Source organism: Salminus brasiliensis, chromosome 7 (genome assembly GCF_030463535.1).
Source record: "Salminus brasiliensis chromosome 7, fSalBra1.hap2, whole genome shotgun sequence".
In the NCBI taxonomy this organism is placed as follows: domain Eukaryota; kingdom Metazoa; phylum Chordata; class Actinopteri; order Characiformes; family Bryconidae; genus Salminus; species Salminus brasiliensis.
Window position 1 is genome coordinate 32,492,853 of NC_132884.1, and position 18,013 is coordinate 32,510,865.

General features: G+C 41.8%; 1 protein-coding gene across 4 annotated transcripts in view; it reads right to left on the reverse strand.

The window, feature by feature from the left end:
- plxnb1b (plexin b1b) overlaps window positions 1-18,013 on the reverse strand; it is a 99,309-nt gene that overhangs the window by 10,327 nt on the left and 70,969 nt on the right. For 2 of the 4 annotated variants that reach the window (XM_072684633.1, XM_072684634.1), the window contains 18 exons: window positions 17,574-17,674; window positions 15,412-15,544; window positions 14,361-14,517; window positions 10,995-11,103; window positions 10,678-10,786; window positions 8,338-9,363; window positions 7,927-8,064; window positions 7,475-7,597; window positions 7,242-7,335; window positions 3,856-4,022; window positions 3,600-3,751; window positions 3,317-3,428; window positions 3,060-3,196; window positions 2,785-2,961; window positions 2,354-2,591; window positions 1,962-2,204; window positions 1,017-1,199; window positions 667-815 (listed from right to left, as the gene is read on the reverse strand). In XM_072684633.1, coding sequence (XP_072540734.1) covers window positions 667-815; window positions 1,017-1,199; window positions 1,962-2,204; window positions 2,354-2,591; window positions 2,785-2,961; window positions 3,060-3,196; window positions 3,317-3,428; window positions 3,600-3,751; window positions 3,856-4,022; window positions 7,242-7,335; window positions 7,475-7,597; window positions 7,927-8,064; window positions 8,338-9,363; window positions 10,678-10,786; window positions 10,995-11,103; window positions 14,361-14,517; window positions 15,412-15,544; window positions 17,574-17,674 — 3,548 coding nt within the window. The remainder of the gene's footprint in view (window positions 1-666; window positions 816-1,016; window positions 1,200-1,961; window positions 2,205-2,353; window positions 2,592-2,784; window positions 2,962-3,059; window positions 3,197-3,316; window positions 3,429-3,599; window positions 3,752-3,855; window positions 4,023-7,241; window positions 7,336-7,474; window positions 7,598-7,926; window positions 8,065-8,337; window positions 9,364-10,677; window positions 10,787-10,994; window positions 11,104-14,360; window positions 14,518-15,411; window positions 15,545-17,573; window positions 17,675-18,013) is intronic. The other 2 variants (XM_072684635.1, XM_072684636.1) reach the window with 2 other exon arrangements.

Here is an 18,013-nt window from a genome sequence, read left to right on the forward strand (position 1 = left end):
AGTCATGTTGAGGATAAGAAAGCAGCGTAATCTAAAGCAACAGACCCGCGGGAGAACAACTACCACACAGAATAGGCTCCAGATGTGGAGGAACTAGTTTGAGTGACTGTAATTCACACCAAAGGGAAGCCTTAACCCTGCTCACAGGAAATGAGCTACTACAGAGCCAGCCGGTCAATTACTTTTATATATATACACACACACACACACACACACACACACACACACACACACACACACACACACACACTTAAATATCAAAATAAAATTTAGAAATAATATCTATATAATAAATAAAAATGTAACTTTGAGAATTTTCTATAGGTTATTATATCGAGCAGAAAACTGACTACTATTTGGTTAGATCAGGTCATATGGCCACATCAGACAAAACCTTTTATCTGTGTTTTTCTGATTTTCACTTTTATGGACAAAAAGCGGTTGTTCTTTATATTGTGTCAGAATTTCATGAAAAGTAACCAACAAAAATGCTTAAAAATGACTTCAAAATGAAACAAAATGAACTTCATAATACTTCAAAATGAAACAATTCCCAATTGCTTAGACTTAAACCTGATGATAAAGAACATAACTAAAATTAATGATGACAAAATATTATTATAAATATGTGTAAATGTAGAGCAAAATCACAAAAGCTCTACACACCTGTAAATGAGCACGATGATCACCACTATCAGCACCACAAGCGAGGCCACCACTCCTACCCCTATCTGAGCCTCCATGGGGAAGGTGGACTGATTGAGAGAATCATACTGCACCCGTCCCAGAGAGAAGTTCAGATTCCCCATCTGTACCTGCAAAACAACATACAACCCCTGTTACACAAACACATACTCCCTCGTCAGTTCAAACTCCACTTTTGTTACCGTCAATTGATTCTCCATCAGCAGTCATTCAGGTACTGATTTGGTCAACATGTAGATTGTTGAACTGACCACTGCACTCAGTACCCACACTAATCACAGAAAAAAAGTGAAAACTTTCAGTGAACTCACTGTAAACTCTGGCAGGGCGTCGGCTCCCTCCCGCTTGCGTCCGTGACCATGACAGGGAGAGGGCTGCTGGGGTGGCGGCTCACAGTACAAGTGGTTCCGTGTCAGAGTTTTAACGGCACACACACCTTCACCAATACGTGCTACCACCTCCTCTTTAGAGATCGCTAGGTCCAGGTTCTCCCCCTGCACAGATGAAAATATTGGAAGAGAGGAAAAAGAAGGCACAAGGGGAGAAGAAGAAATGTAAGCTGCTCAAATACTTTGTTAAAAGTAACAAAGCCGTGAGAAATACACATTACATATTAAATCAAATAGAACATACGCTACCACTGAAATGTAAACACATTTAATATTAATTTGTAATTTATTTAAAATGTAAGTGCTTTATTTCATTTAATATTTCACGTTTTTGAACAACAAAGTTATTAAATAATCCATAAACACATTATAAGTAGACCTTTTTTACTTACTTTATTACTTGTACTATAGTTATCTGCTTTGAGATTTAACCACTTTTGATATGTGATGCATTTCTTTTTCATAACTCATATTATATTTGGATTCAGTGTTTTTTTTAATTGCATTTTATTAATAGATCTTTGATTATAGACACAATGTATTATTATTAATATTATATATATATATATATATATATATATATATATATATATATGTTTTTTGTTTTTTTTAATTATTATTATTTTTTAATATGCATGTGCACTTTCTTAGATTTAAAATTTTAGAAATCTAGAAAATCTACTTTCTGTACCAAAAAAAAAAAATCTGAGAAAGTGCACATGCATATTAAAATACTTTATACATTTATAACCAGTATAAACATGAAAGTAATTTTTGGCACTACTGAAAACGCTGTCCATAAACATTTGAACGGTCAACATCAAATTTCTAAACAGTAGCGTATAATCCAGTCTGACAGTCACTCACTTCTACTGATATAACTGATCCTGGTTTGTAGCGGAAGGGCTGGGTGAAGTCATGGCGGTTCAGGGAGTGGAGGGTGGGATTCAGCTCATAGATGAATGGTAACTGGCTGACGGAGTTGAAGTCAAAGCGTAGGTTATCCAGAAGAAACTCCACTTGTATGTCAGCACCAATCACCTGGGAACTCACTGACGGGGTCCGGCACAGCATTAGAGAGGAGGTGTTCACCTCACATCGTTCCTCAAACTGAAAGAGCCACAGAGAAAGAGAAAAAGCAAGAGCGAGAGAGATGGGGAGAGAATGTAGGATAGGACATTTGAATTAGGATTGGTAAGACACTCACGCATCTACTGTTACAACTGAAAGAGCGAGAGTTATGGCTTTACTCTACTCACAATCTTGACAGAACACAAGGTGTTTTCAGAGCAGTCTGGTTCTGGAATTATCCGTCTCTGCCGCCACAGCACCCCCTGATCCACCTCAGCGTTTATAACGCTACCTCTAGTTCTTCTCCTCCGTCTGCTCCCTCTCTTCTTCCGCGAGATGGAGTCTGAGGGAAACACGGTCACTCGGATTCGTGGTTCCTGGACGACATCCAGGTTGTGTCCAGTCACATGGATCACACGGCCGCCACTGTGTCAAGAGTGTCATTTTGATGAAGTCAGCAAAACAGGCCGATGTTCAGCAGGTGTTTACATCATTCCACACACACACACACACACACACACACACACACACACACACACACACACACACACACACACACACACACACACACACACACACACACACACACACACACACACACACACACACACACACACACCTGATGAAGCTTTTCGAGGGCACGGCCTGAGTGATGTTCGGATCTGAGGTGTAGTAGAAGCCGTTGCCAGGGAGATGACGCTCCCTGCTGCCGTAGCGCACACTCACCCGGTGCTCACCTGTCTTGTTGCTGGCGCTGGTGATGCACTCAATGCTGCCCTCCTGCACTTCTGAAACACTACAGAGGCGGGCAGGGGGTGTTGAGATGTAATCACATCTTCTGCTATGTATACTGTGGGTGGGTGTGTGAATGTGTGTACTGTGGTTATCACTTACATAGCACAGGGGACATCATCCAGTAACACGCTGATATCACTAGCTCTACCGGTCAGCAGTTTATTGCCCGATATGGTGATAAAGGTTCCCCCTGCCCTCGGTCCTCTCTGTGGGCTCACTCTCAGCAGCACTGGGTTCTGCTCACATACACATGCACACAAAACAACACAAATATGGTCAGGAAAAATGCACACTTCTCTCATTGTACTGATCACATTAAACTGGAATTGTATGAGTATCAGTATAATATATCTGACCTGGTAGCTGAATATCTGGCTGGACAGGCCAGACCCTATGCCAGGCACCTCCACTGAGACATGACCTGAGCTCTCTGTTGTCTTTCCATTCAGTTCTGTCTTGCAGACAATTCTTCAGGAAAGAGAAAACATTTAGATTTACAACTTTTAAACTTCAAATTGGCCAATAAACATAGTCTGAAGTTAAAAATGTTGTTTTGTCCCCTTTTTCCTATTAAGTTAAATATTTAGAACAGCACTGATACTCGCTTGTGTGTGTGTGTGTGTGTGTGTGTGTGTCTACCTGGATGATATCTCGTACAGGTGTGGTATGACATTACAGGAAACCCCAGCCACAGTGACTGATCTCAGGATGTCCTGAGCTTTCTGGCCCAAGTTTGAGCCAGAGATGGTGAGAGTGGTACCTCCCTCTACCAGCCCTGACAGAGGCTCAATCTGGACACACAAACACCATGTTAGAAGAAACGTCAGTCAATAATATTGCTGAATATTATGAAAATGATTTCTTTTAAGGGATCGAGCAACGAAATGAGACTTACGAAATTAATGACTGGAGCAGGACAGGTGTCTGCAATACGCTGGGAGCAGGACTCTCTGTGCACACAGCTAGACTGAGCCCCCCCACACCACACACACTCGTACTTCCGATCTGCTGTGTGACATTGGCTGCAGTCTGAACGGCCCACTGAACAGTTGTACAACGTCACTGCAAACGTACACACAGTTCACGATAAGTGTGAAACAAACAAAAAGGGCTCACTGTCACAACCCGCTTTGGGTTAAGACCACTCTGTACAATGACTCTAAATGTGTGTAAAGTCAACAACCATTTATGCGTAAACTACATGGAAGCAATTTTCATTAGATACAGTCTTATTTGTTTCTTCAGTTTTGCACTGGGCTAGGAGGCTAACCTCGTTCAAGTCTGGGCGTAAAAAGACATCTTTAATTTATGCAATGAATAATTCATTCATTTTTATCAGTAAAGTGTCATTCAGTGTCAGAAACCACATAAGCAAGTCAATTTCACTTTACAACTACACATGGACTGACAGAAGTGGGTGGCTGGATGGACTGACAGTGACGGATGGACAGACGGACAGATGGATAGACTGTAAAAATAAATTATAAAACATAAAATACAGAATGTTTAAACAAACTGAGTGAAGTATATAATCTGAGATATTGCACAAAAAAAAAATCACATTTTAGAAGTGATGAATATTAGTGTACTTATAAACCATTAATACGTCAGGTAAAAAATATATTACATAAAAGTTAAGTATGTACATACACTATATTTCTAAATGTTTGCGGACACCAGTTCATGCTCCCAGCAACTTGAAGTTGCACCCATTGCTGACACAGATGTGCAAATGCACATATTGTCTTGTCCCTGTAGAGAAGCACTGCCAACAGAATTGAACATAAAGCCTTTGGTACCATGCCTAATGTCAGGTGTGGGCAAGTGGGGTATAAAGCCCTAGCATTGAGCGGTGGAGCGGTGGAATTGTGTCCTATGGAATGATGGTGCTCCATCAAATACTTTTGTGATGAGGTGGTATAGAGATCATGAACCTCATTAAATGCTCTTGCCACTGATCACAATTAAATCCTCACAGCAATGCTCCAAAATCTAGTAGAAAGCCCTCCCAGAACTGTAGAGACAGTTACTCCAACTAAACTCCCTTGATTTCAGAAGAAACAATGAATGAGCAGGTGGCTCAATATGTTTGTCCATTGAGTGTAACAGCTGAGAAATCTATGGGGGATTTAGTGGCAATATAATTTCTGATGTTAATCTGAATTATTTCTTTACAGCAAAACTGGGAAGCATTTACAGGGGGCGCTACAAATGAAAATGGTAAACCTCAAACTTAACATGCTTTCAACAGTCTGACTCAAATACAGCAGAATGTTGAAGCTGCAGTATTTGAAACAGTACCTCCCTCCCTGCATGTCTCTCTCTTTGTCTCTCTCAATAGGGAGAACAGTGATGATCTCAAAGTACCGAGTGTTCTGTTCCGACCCTGACAAAGAAAGCCGCAAGTTAAATCCGGGCCACTTGGCAGCTGATTAAATGAAACGCTGTGTTGTACAGGACTGCTCTGAGCTCTGTCAGAAAACAGAGGCAGCCGTTAAAGACCACGGGCCACAACAGAAAGAGCCTATAAACTCATCACTTCACCAGCACTCTCTCTCCAGCATAGAGCCTGCCGCTGCTACCAGCCTCGCAGCTACGCTAATAACGGCTTCCCTTGGGGAACACACACACACACACATGCATGTGGTGCGAAGTGAAAACACAGCTGCTGCGCTGCTCATCTGGAACCATCTGCTTCCCCCTGGTGCGACGCAAAAACAATGCTGCTGAGCTGGAAAAGCAGGCGAGTGAGAAACACCAGCTTCAGCATGGCGAGGCTCACAGAACACAAACCAAGCTTCCACCATGACTTACACTGTGTAACCATACACCACAACCCAAAAGGCCCTCAGTGTCCTCACACATTCAATTTTAGGAGCTATAACTACAGCCTGAGGTACCAAGCAAAATAAATACTGATATTTAAGACAGCTGACACATTTAGAATGAAGGAAAACAAGAGGCCTACCAGACCATCATACAATGTAAAGTGTTGGATATACACACCGCAGGCAAACGTATGAGCGTTTCTGAAGTATTTTACCACCACAACATAGCATGGGTATTGATACAGCTGATTCAAAGAAGTATATATAGACGTGTATTTACATCCATATTCACAGCATTTGGCATCTGTTCTTTGGCTTGTGCGATAACTAAGCTTGCACAAATCTGAAGTCTCAAACTGGCCAAACCATTTGACTAAAGCGATTTATCAAATGATCTGGTTTCTAATACAACAGATCATTAATATTTAGACATAACTATCCTATGAAATTAATTGTCAAAAAATATTAACGGGCATTGTTAGATTTTCATTCAATTCTTCATGGTAATTGTACAAACTTTCCCCTATTTAGCCCAACTAGAACAACTTATGTGGCAATTTATCTTTATCATATGGCATTTACACCATTGACCATACAGGAGCACTCTGTTCTTATATAATTCCAGACTGTAGTCCATCTGTTTCTCTGCACACTCTGTTAGCCTCCTTTCACTCTGTTTATTGGCCAGGACCCCACAGAGCAGGTATTATTTGGGTGGTGGGTCACTCTCCTACCTAGTTGGTCCACGTTATAGCTCTAAACTCAAGAGATAGCAGCTCATCTGTTGTCCACAGTCGTGCTGGCCATCCTCTAATCCTTCATCAGTGGTCTAACACTGTTGGCTGGATATTTCTGGTTGGTGGACTATTCTTAGTCCAGCAGTGACACTGAGGTGTTCAAAAACTTTAGCAGCACTGCTGTGTCTGATCCACTTGTACCAGAGCAACACACCAACTAACACACCACCTCCATGTCAGCGTCACTGCAGTGCTGAGAACGACCCACCACCCAAATAATATCTGCTCTGTGGTAACTTGACCATTGAAGAACAGGGTGAAAGGAGGCTAACATAGTTAGCAGAGAAATAGAAAGACTGCAGTCTGGAATTAAATAACTATAGAAGTGTTCCTATGTGGTAATGTAGTGTAGAAACAAGAAGGTGGTTTTAATGAAGTGGCCGGTTGCTGTTTTTAGAGCACTCAAACATGAGAATATTCTGGCTCTCAACAAAACCTTGCACCAGTTGTAAAGTAAATAATCAGTCCAGTATCTATTATTGCGTAAATTTAGTTAAATACATTTCTTAATTAATTTTAATAAATACATTGCTGTCTGTTACTTTTCTGAACATTAAAAAATATCATTTATAAGTCTGTGTAGCTAAACAGTCTACAGGTCTGCAGCTCACAGGTTAAAACCTAAACCTTTGCTCATTACAGAACCATTTACTCACCATAGAGATCATTAGCACTGTCCACGTGAAAGGTGTTTCTCCTCTTCACATAAACCATGGCGTTGTACTCCTCCACCAAAGCAGAGTAAGCGTACTGTGGAAAAGAACAGGCCTCTAACATTAATGCTGCTGCTTAATACAGATACTCTCCATTCTAGTTTGCAGTACGTTGTGTGTGTATACTCATAAAAACTGCAACTGAATTCTAAAAGAGAACAGACTGTTGAGGTTACCTGGTGATGCTGACAGGTAATGTCAAAGAGGGAAGGGTTCATCTCATCCATCTCTACATAAGCGTCCACTACCACAGTCCGGCCCTCAATCACCAATACACACTCGTACTCCAAGTCTTGGTCCTACAACCAACACACAAGGTATGTTGCTTTGGTGTCAGGTTATCTTAATTTGAGTAGAAGCTGATAGATGACTGTGTGTTGCTAAAGAAGTGTGTAAAACCTATAGAACCTTTAGTCTTTTGCTATAGTATTTACATACAATCACATAACTACATAACTAATTATAGGGTGAATGCAAATACACTTAAATTTATTTGATTGGCATGTTTGATTTTTCAGTTCTGGTTTCAGTCTCGAACAATGACAAAATATGGGACAAATGACATAGAAATAACTATCAGTGAAAATCACTTGATGAACCTGAGCTCAGAAGTATGGACTGTGTTTACCTGATAGAGGTGAAGGTTTCGGGCCAACAGAGTAATCTTCCTCTCCCTCTGCACAGGCAGTAATGGGGAACCCTGAACCTTCTCTACACATGGGCACGCAGAAGACCCCCAACTCGCCAAGGAACTTTCATCTCCCTGCTTATACATAATCACATAACATTGACTATGTCATCCAGACACCAAATCATCACATACCCAGCTGTTAAAATATTGATGGAAATCAGTTAAAATGACCTTTCAAATGAAGCTTAAGCCAAAAAACAACTACCACAGGGTTTTTTTTTAGCTGGAAACATCAAATAAAGCTGAGTAACTGAACAGAACTGATAAAGTAAGCAGAGGGGAAAGAGAGGGTGTGTTCATTTTGTCCATTGAGCTTGCTGTGAGATATTTTTGCTAATGTGGACTCACCGCTAGATAAAGATCTGCTTGGTCATACTGGTAGTCTAGCTCAGAATCCATATCCAATAGGCGGGGGTAATTGGGCGCTGACTGATCCGCTTCTCCATCCCCTGATAGGACCGTCGCTGCTGAAAAAGAGGTGGTGTCATTCTCACCCACACCCACCTCCTCCACATTAAGATCCACTCCCTCCACTTCCTCCTGGTGTACTTGAAACACTTGGGGTTCAGTTCCATCCACTTTCTCCTCTGACTGGACGGGAGCGTCTGATGGCAGGGCAGGACGCTCCGTTAGGGATAAAGGCAAGATGTCATCTGACTCAGAGTCTGCCACCACCACTGTCCCAGGACTCGCCTGATGTACTTCGGTCGGGGTTTCAGTAGGGGGCACAGCCAATGATGGCGATTCCTCTACAATCTGAGGGCTGCTGGTTAAGGTTGGAGCATCAGTTATTGGTTCTACAAGTGGTGAGATTTCCACAGAAAATGGCAGTTCCTCAACAGCTCCGGCTGGTGACGGTGACTGCGAAGGCAACTCCTGCCACTCCTCGGGTACAGACGTAACAAGCGGCGACTCAGTTTCCACGACACGGTCAAAACCAGCAACGGTGATCAAGGCACTATCACTAAGCGCCTCAGCCTCCGTTTCAGCAGCAGGGAGGATCTCCTCTGAAGTAGCCTCTTCTAAGACAGGCAAGGTGGAATCTGCAGGGGTGGTGGCCAACGTCTGAGCCGCAGGGGTCGGGAGCAAGGGGCTGGTGGGCGCAGCGGTTGGCTCAAGAGTTGTGGGGAATGTAGTCGGAGCTGGGGTTGTAACTGGTGCAGCAGTAGTAGTAGTTGGTTCTGGTGTAGTCATAGTTGTAGTTGGAGCTTGAGTAGTTGTTGTGGTAGTTGGAGTAGTGGTTGCTATGGTTGTTGTAGTTGGAGGTTCAGTTCGTGGTGTAGTGGTTGGGGGTATGTGTGTTGGGGTTGGAGGGACTGTTGTGGTGACCTTGGCAGGTGTGGTTAGAGGAGGGGAGGGCGTGGGGACTTTGAACTGAGAATGGAGAGTGGAGGGAGAGAGCAGAAATGAAAAGAAGGAAAACAAAATATGGGAAGCAAATTAATCAGAACTGAGGGGAAAAGGCAGATTCTCTCAGGTTAACAGATGAACTGGATGTTGTGTCCATGTGTCCATTTAGTATTGATATACATCTCTCCATGTAGAGGAACATTGCTGCATTCTAAAGATTTCATGAAATCAACCACAAATAAACTGAACTGAAATGATTCATGAGGTAGGGCAGCAGTCAAAAGTTTGGACACTCATAAAGCATGTTATTTAAAACCATTTATGTAAACAAAAGAAGTTTTTGTGCTTTTGTGTAAAAGCAGCAGATCACACTAGAACAGATACAGGTCAACTTAAATACAGTAAAAAGCAACAAGATTTTCTCATTCTGTAGGAAGTAGTTCAGATCTGTGTTAGCTAGCCTTAAGCACAAAGCTCAGTACCAGATTTCTCCTAGATGCCTTCTGTCAGTGCATTTATGTGTTCAATTCAATCACCAGCTCACCTGATTTGACATCTTTAAGCAAGGACTTACCAAACCAGGTGTTGAATCATAACTGTAAATAATACTAGACTCCCATGAGAAGAGCTTTTAATACTAAACACAGTGATATAAATGTCAATATAAATGATAAAAATGTTGTGTATGAATGTTATTTGGAACATTAGTGTTTTCTTGAGTAAATAAACTCTTACTGCCAAAATAGGAATTGTATAGTACAGAATTAGTATACTATATTTTAATAACTATATTTTTCATTAGTATTTCAAACATCTGCACAGAACTGTATGTTTTTCAGAAGACTATGGAAAAACATACAGTTCTGTGCAGATGTTTGAAATACTAATGAAGTATGCCTTAATGCCTTAAACCCAGCCCCACATGGGCATGTTGGCTGGGGTTGATATCTATGTCTGTAAAACTCTTAAGACAATAGTCTTTTTACACTAGCCAAATAAACGTTTTCTCAAAGAGCAAAACTAAAGTGACACTAGTGGTTCTGGATAAAACCGTCTGCTAAATCAAGCCATAAATGCACACTTTGGGTGGGTCTAAGCAGCTCTATGTGGTAAAAGGCTGATGTTACTGACAGTAGTCAGGTTATTTCATTCCAAAATGCTGTATGTGTCCAAGCTTTTGACCGGCACTGTAGGCCTGGTAAAAAGATGAATATCATTGTTATCACTGACAGTCATTAAAACTTTCTCTTAAATAAATAACAAAGTACTTACCAAATCAGCTACTCCTAGACACACAAACATTCACACACACAGAAACACACCAAGCTGCTCACTCACATTTTCGTTGTAGATGATGACCCCTCGCTCACACTCAGCCTTGTGGGTACATGCATGCTGCTGTACACACCAGTTACAGCCCCAGCGACTGGACACACAGCCACGACAACTGCCGAGAGACAACAGAAGAAGCACTAGTCAACACAAACATCATCTCAGTACCAGACATACCTGAAGGGGAGTTCGTCATATTATTTAAGGACAAGAAAAGGTGACCACTAGCAGACGTCTTCTGATAATGGAGGACATTAACTTTACACAGACAGCTGTGTGTGTGTGTGTGTGTGTGTGTGTGTGTGTGTGTGTGTAAAACTCACGGTGTGCTCCCTGAGAGCTGTTTTACAACAGTGCAGTCATAGAAGGTGAATTCTCGAGAGGTCACAATGACATCACCAAACCGTAAGGACAGCGTGACTGCTACAAAATCTGATAAACAAAAAAAGAGAGAGAGAGAGAGAGAGCAAGCGAGCGAGAGAGAGAACAAGAAGACTGGGGTTACCCTTTAGGTCTGTACCAGGCTGTGTGAACAGATTCTCTAAATATTTATTAAAGCTCATCACAGATGAAAAGGAATTGTACGTCCAGAGGTTTCTATCCAAAATCACCACATTCCTCAAAAACAGAGTAAGAAAGACAAAGAGAGTGTGTGTGTGTGAGAGAGAGAGAGAGAGAGAGAGAGAGAGAGAGAGAGAGAGAGAGAGAGAGAGAGAGAGAGAGAGAGAGAGAGAGAGAGAGAGAGAGAGTGAGAGTGTGTTCCGACATTACGTCAAAACAGATATAATAGGATCCATCTGCACTGAACACCAGACATAAACACTTCTGATCAACCTGCAGGACAGGACACACACACATAAATGCCCTGTGTATTCATATGTGCAGTCAAATTCCATATCTGATCTCATTTATCATGAAGGTAAGAAGTAAACCACACACATTCCTGGCACAGTATTACACAGTGTGCATTCCAGCAAGAATGCACACTGTGAAAACACACACACACACACACACACACACACACACACACACACACACACACACACACACACACACACACACACACACAATATGACGGTACTGAAAAGTACTAAAATGACCAAATGGCATTTGCAGTCACAGTCTCACTGTCCAAACGGGATGACCGTACCATTGGCAGGGGGTTCTGGGAAATGGCTAAACACGAACATAGGTTTCTTTACGACATCAGACACCAGAAACGGCTACCAAAGCTTCTTAAGATCATCTTGGCTGGCAAACTGTCTGTGGTTTCGTATATTAAACTCCTGGCATTAATACAAACCCACACAAACCACCCAATGACTGATGGCCTCCAAAACACTGGAGCAAATTACAGCTGTACAAGAAAACAGACGCATCCAAAGACATAATGACTAAGAAAAATCTGCACTGCGCCTCGCTGAACACACACAAACACACTCCTGTGAACAACAGCCAGAAGCCCAATCCTTAAAATCTCTAAATAAACCATCACTCCACAGGAATGCTTTCATAGTCATGAGGGCCGTGTGTGTTAGTGTTTGTGTGTAGCAACTACTTGCAAATTCCTGAAGGTTTATTTTCACCCTGAAAACTGACAGCTGGTCATTCAACTCAACAATCTCCTCACCAAAAAAAGACAACATACATATCTTCCATAACTCTCCCCCACAGAGAGTGGATTAGCTGCTGATTTAATGACTGAAAACAGCAAAGGTATTTTCTCATTTTTCAAAATCTAGCTATTATTTATAGTCTCCTCGGACGCATGTGAAGCCAGCCATCGCCTCTTTTTAAACTGCTGCCGATGCAGCATTGCAGACATTACTGCCCAGCTGGCAGCAGTAAGGACATTCTCAGAAGGTAAATAAGAGTTTAGAGTCTGCAGTGTGGAGCCATTTTACAGTGGAGCACAAAAACATAACTTCTGAAACTATATTAAACTATTGCTGAAACGCTCTGTTTTACCAGCAGGAGAACCACTCACCTTTCTTTGTTTTTAAATCAGAGTGGATGCCAATGCTAATCCCTATTTAGTACTCTTTACTGGTGCATTTTCATCAGGTATCTACTGTTAGAAGTTTTAAAAATGAGTTTTTGTATTTATATCAAACCTCATTTCGTTCACTTTATGAACTTATTGTTTCTTATTCTGATTTCATTCATTTTTACATTTATTTCTCTATTTATTGTTATACTTACATCATATGTGCATATGTGGACACCCCTTCTAATAATATTTTCAGCTACTCTAAGTTGCACCCACTCCTGACACAGGTGTGCAAATACATTGCTGAAATATTGTCAATAGAATAGGACTCTATCTGGAGCAGATAAACATGAACCTTATGGCAACGTGCCTAATGCCAGGCGTGGACTAAAGGGGTATAAAGACCCCAGCATTGAGCTGTGGAACTGTGGAACGGTGTTCTCTGGCATGGTGGCTTGTGCTCCATCCAGTACTTTTGGGATAAGTTGGAGAGTTGGGGATGTGGTTGGGTGGTCCAACAACCTGACTAATGCTTACTAACGCTCGTTGCTGAATGCAATCAAATCCTCACAGCAATGCTCCAGAATCTAATAGAAAGTCTTCCCTGGACAGTACAGACAATTACTCCAAAAGCAAAAACAGGATAAACTCTTTAATACCCTTGATTTTGGAAGAAGCAATGAATGAGCAGGTATCCCAATACTTTTGTCCATACATGGCTGGGTATTTTATTCTACATTACTGCTGCATTTTGCCGTATGAAAGGTGCTTTATAAATAAGTTGTTATTATTATTAATAATTTATACACACAGCATCAAAACCCAACCCAAAATCCAAATGCAGAACATGCAACAAAAAGCTAATTCAACTCCTGGCCGAGTGACTATGGCTATCTAATGGATTCATATAAATAGACCACCCAACAGAAGACCAAGCTAATCCATGAAGAGTAGGACTGCAGACTGATAAATCATTATGGCCGATGTATTACAGACCAACTATCAGTCTTTGTATATTCAAATCTATATTAAAAACAATAAAAAAATACATACAAATAAAAAGTATGCTGTAAGCTCCTACTAGCATTAGCAATGCTTCCAACACTAGGAGAGTAAGGACTTAACATGTGTCCTCCGACACACGTTAAGCCAGCCACTGCCCCTTTTAGCATCGCCAGATAGCAGGAACACACTGGAAAGTGGCGGGTCCCTAACTCCACTACACCAGCCAACAGGTGCCTGTGCCGGCCAACATCGCTTTTAGAGTGTTGACGGGAAAGAGCACAATCTCCCGACCAGAGAGAGCATGGCCAATTGTGCTCTCTCTGACTCTGATGGCTCAGATGGATTCCGAGCTGATGGATTCGAGTCATCATGCTGCTTTGGGGATTTAAACTCATGACCTCTGGGCCACAGTGGCAGCGCAACAGTCTGCTGAGCCACTCAGAGACCTAACTTACTGTTATTGCAACTGACTGCAATACACTTAGTGTCATTTCAGTTTTATCAATTGCAGATGGAGTCTTGTATGGTTTAAAAGAAGGAAAGGATTAATTTTTCTCATTTGCTTGCTGGAATGTTAGTCACACACTATTTACTGTCTATTTACACTTTTCAGTATGTTATATACCTACTACGCAAATATTATGTAGCCCTAATAAATTAAGTGACAGAGCTTAAGTTGGTAGGTGCCTCTCACCTTGGCCAGGGGGCACAGTAGGCACTCTCTGGGGGTCAGGGGAGGGGCAAGAGACCCCAGCGTCAGTCACTGTGGCTGGGGACGGACTGTCCTTGAAGAAACAGGAGTACGATTCCTCATCCTGAAGCCTCGGGAGACGTGGGATAGACAGAGAAATCTGAGGGAAAAGAGAAACAATGGTCACAATTGCTTCAAATGACGTCCTCGTTTCACATTTCATTTGGCAAGCCTAAACTGCACTGGACCGGTTTGAACTGGAATTGGATGAACTTTTCAGCATTAGACTGAAGTCGGCAAAAGTAAACTAAACAAGACTGGGGTTAAGCAGATTGTCCTGGTCTGTGCATGACTGAGCTGTGCTGAGCTGAATATGCTTGTTGTGAACACAGCCCATGCCCACTGTTGTGAACACAGCCCATGCTCCGACCTGCATAATGTAAATGAAGTAATGCTGAACACTAATTATAGCTTCAGCTAGAAGCTAAAATAAATCCAGAGTGTAAATATGAGTTAAGAGGCTTTTAACATGTTCTCAGTGGGACATTCAGTCATGTTAACATTCCTTCCACATACGCAACTCGTCCTTAAACATTCATATATTGCTGTACTCCATCTTTCCCCTGCCCTTTTCCTGTTTCTCCTGACCTCCTCCTGTTTTTGAAAGACTGGCCGTGGAAGATAAATGGCCATTAGTGCACTATCCAAGCTTTCATCTTCGGCTATTAAATCAAACTTATGATTTATGTTGTTATTCCACCCCATTAGACTGATATGCACTTCCGTGATAACCATCTATTCCTCAGTCTGACTGACTACAGAAAAAAAACGTCATTTTCACATTGCCAAAATTCCAGTTTACACACGTTCAGAAGTACATGTACATATATGCATCCATACACACATACTGATAACAGGGTGTCCGACCACAATAACAGTGAGAAGCATTTTAAAAGATAGCAGCATTCTGAAATGGACATGAGACAAAATGTTTTGTGTGTGTGTGTGTGTGTGTGTGTGTGAGAGACTGTTCACAAGTGTGTATGTGACCTACACTCCTGCTCTCCTCTCTGCTGATATTGGATGGTGTGAGGGATTGTATAGTCAGACACTGCTGCTCCATATCAAAACTCCACAGCCACTGATCAGCCTGCTCCCCACGTGCACACTCCCCCCGTTGACCACACCTGAAAGAGAGAGAGAGAGACATAGATAATAGCAGCAATTGCACTTTCTAATGTACTGCATATAACTACAACATATACACTTACATATAGTCAAATAATAACTAATACATCAATATAATTTTTCCTACTTTGAGATTATTTGTATCTGACAGTTGCCGTTTACATTGTGTCACAATTTCATGATGCTACGTCCAATTAAACATGCAGTTGACATGCATCATATCTATTTTGAATAATCTACAGTGAGTCCAAGAAGTATTTGATCCCTTGCTGATTTTCTTTGTTTGCCCACTAATAAAGACACTATCCTTCTGCACTTTTAATGGTAGATATATTCTAACATGGAGAGACAGAATATCAAGACAAAAATCCAGAATATAATTTTAAAGAATATATTTTAATTAATTTGTATTTCAATGAGGAAAATAAGTATTTGATCCCTCTTGCCAAACACACTCAATACTTAGTGGCAAAGCCTTTGTTTGCAAGCACAGCGGTGAGACGTTTGTTGTAGTTAACCACAAGTTTAGCACACACACCAGGGGGAATTTTGGCCCACTCTTCTTTGCAGATCCTCTCTAAATCATGAAGGTTGGTGGGCTGTCGCTTGGCAACTCTGACCTTCAGCTCCCTCCATAGATTTTCGATCGGATTGAGGTCTGGCGACTGGCTGGGCCACTCCATGACCTTAATGTGATTTTTCTTGAGCCAATCCTTTGTTGCCTTTGCTGTATGTTTAGGGTCGTTATCATGTTGGAAGACCCAACCACGGCCCATTTTCAGATCCCTGGCAGAGGGGAGGAGGTTGTCCCTCAGGATTGTGCGGTACATGGCTCCATCCATCTTCCCAGTGATGCGGTGAAGTAGCCCTGTACCCTTGGCAGAGAAACACCCCCAAAACATTATGCTTCCACCTCCATGCTTGACGGTGGGCACAGTGTTCTTGGGGTCATAGGCAGCATTTTTCTTCCTCCACACATGGCGGGTGGAGTTGAGGCCAAAAAGTTCAATTTTGGTCTCGTCTGACCACAAAACCTTCTCCCAATAACTTGGTTCATCTTTCAAATGATCATTGGCATACTTGAGGCGCGCCTCCACATGTGCTCTCTTCAGCAGGGGTACCTTTCGGGCACTGCAGGATGTGAATCCATTGTTGCGCAAAGTGTTGCCAATTGTTTCCTTGCAAACTGTGGTCCCAGCTGCCTTCAGGTCATTTGCTAACTCCTGCCGAGTGGTTGCAGGACGATTTCTGACTGTTCTCAGCATCATTGCCACCCCACGAGGCGAAATCTTCTTTGGAGCACCGGGCCGAGGTCTGTTGATTGTCATGTTATACTCTTTAAACTTTCTGATAATTGCACCAATAGTTGTTACTTTCACATCCAACACCTTACTAATCTTTTTGTAGCCCATTCCAGCTTTGTGAAGGTCAACAATTCTGACTCTGAGGTCCTGTGACAGCTCTTTGGTTTTACCCATGTTTGAGACTTGAAATCTGTGTGATCTGTCTGATTCTGTGGACAGGTGTTTTTCACACAAGTGATTAGTGAGAACAGGTGGCTTCAGGTCAGGTAACAAGTTGATTGGGAGTGTCTAACTGGTCTGTAAAAGCCAGAACTGCTAATGAATACTAAGGGATCAAATACTTATTTCACTCCATGAAATACAAATCAATTAATATATATTCCTTAGATTTATTTTCTGGATTTTCTTTTTAATATTCTGTCTCTCCATGTAAGAATACATCTACCATTAAAAGTATAGAATGATCATGTCTTTATTAGTGGGCCAACGAAGAAAATCAGCAAGGGATCAAATACTTCTTGGACTCACTGTATGTATTACTGAAATCCAAAAAAGTGAATTACTGTTTTAAATAATCAAATAATTCATGATTGTGTCCTGAATATATTGTGTATGAAACATAATTTCACCATGTAGCAACATAATCTCAACACTAGGACTCAGTCCATATCATACTAACCTAATCCCAGTTAAAAAAGGTCTGTGTGTTTATATACAATCTTACCTCCCCTCCAGCACACACCAGCCGCAGTAGGGATCATGAGCTGAGAGACATGACTGACAGTCCAAGTGCTCATGACACTCCGCTACAGGCCTCTTCTCCAGCTATTCACACACACACACACACACACACACACACACACACATACACACACACACACACACACCTCTTAATACCATATCATCAATCTTAACTCCACATGTACTTCTTCATCTGTGAAAACACTCATTAACGCATTCACTCGGCATCAACAATAAACACTCCGTCACCCAGCAAGACAAACACACACACACAGACATGCGCGCTCTCTATCCCTGTGTTCTGAGCTCCACAGTCATAACACACGCTGACATCTTGTATATTCACAGCATGATAAAACACACAAATATACACCCAGCTGTGGCTGCTTCTGTTGCCAGCTGAAACACCAGAACAACATTAGC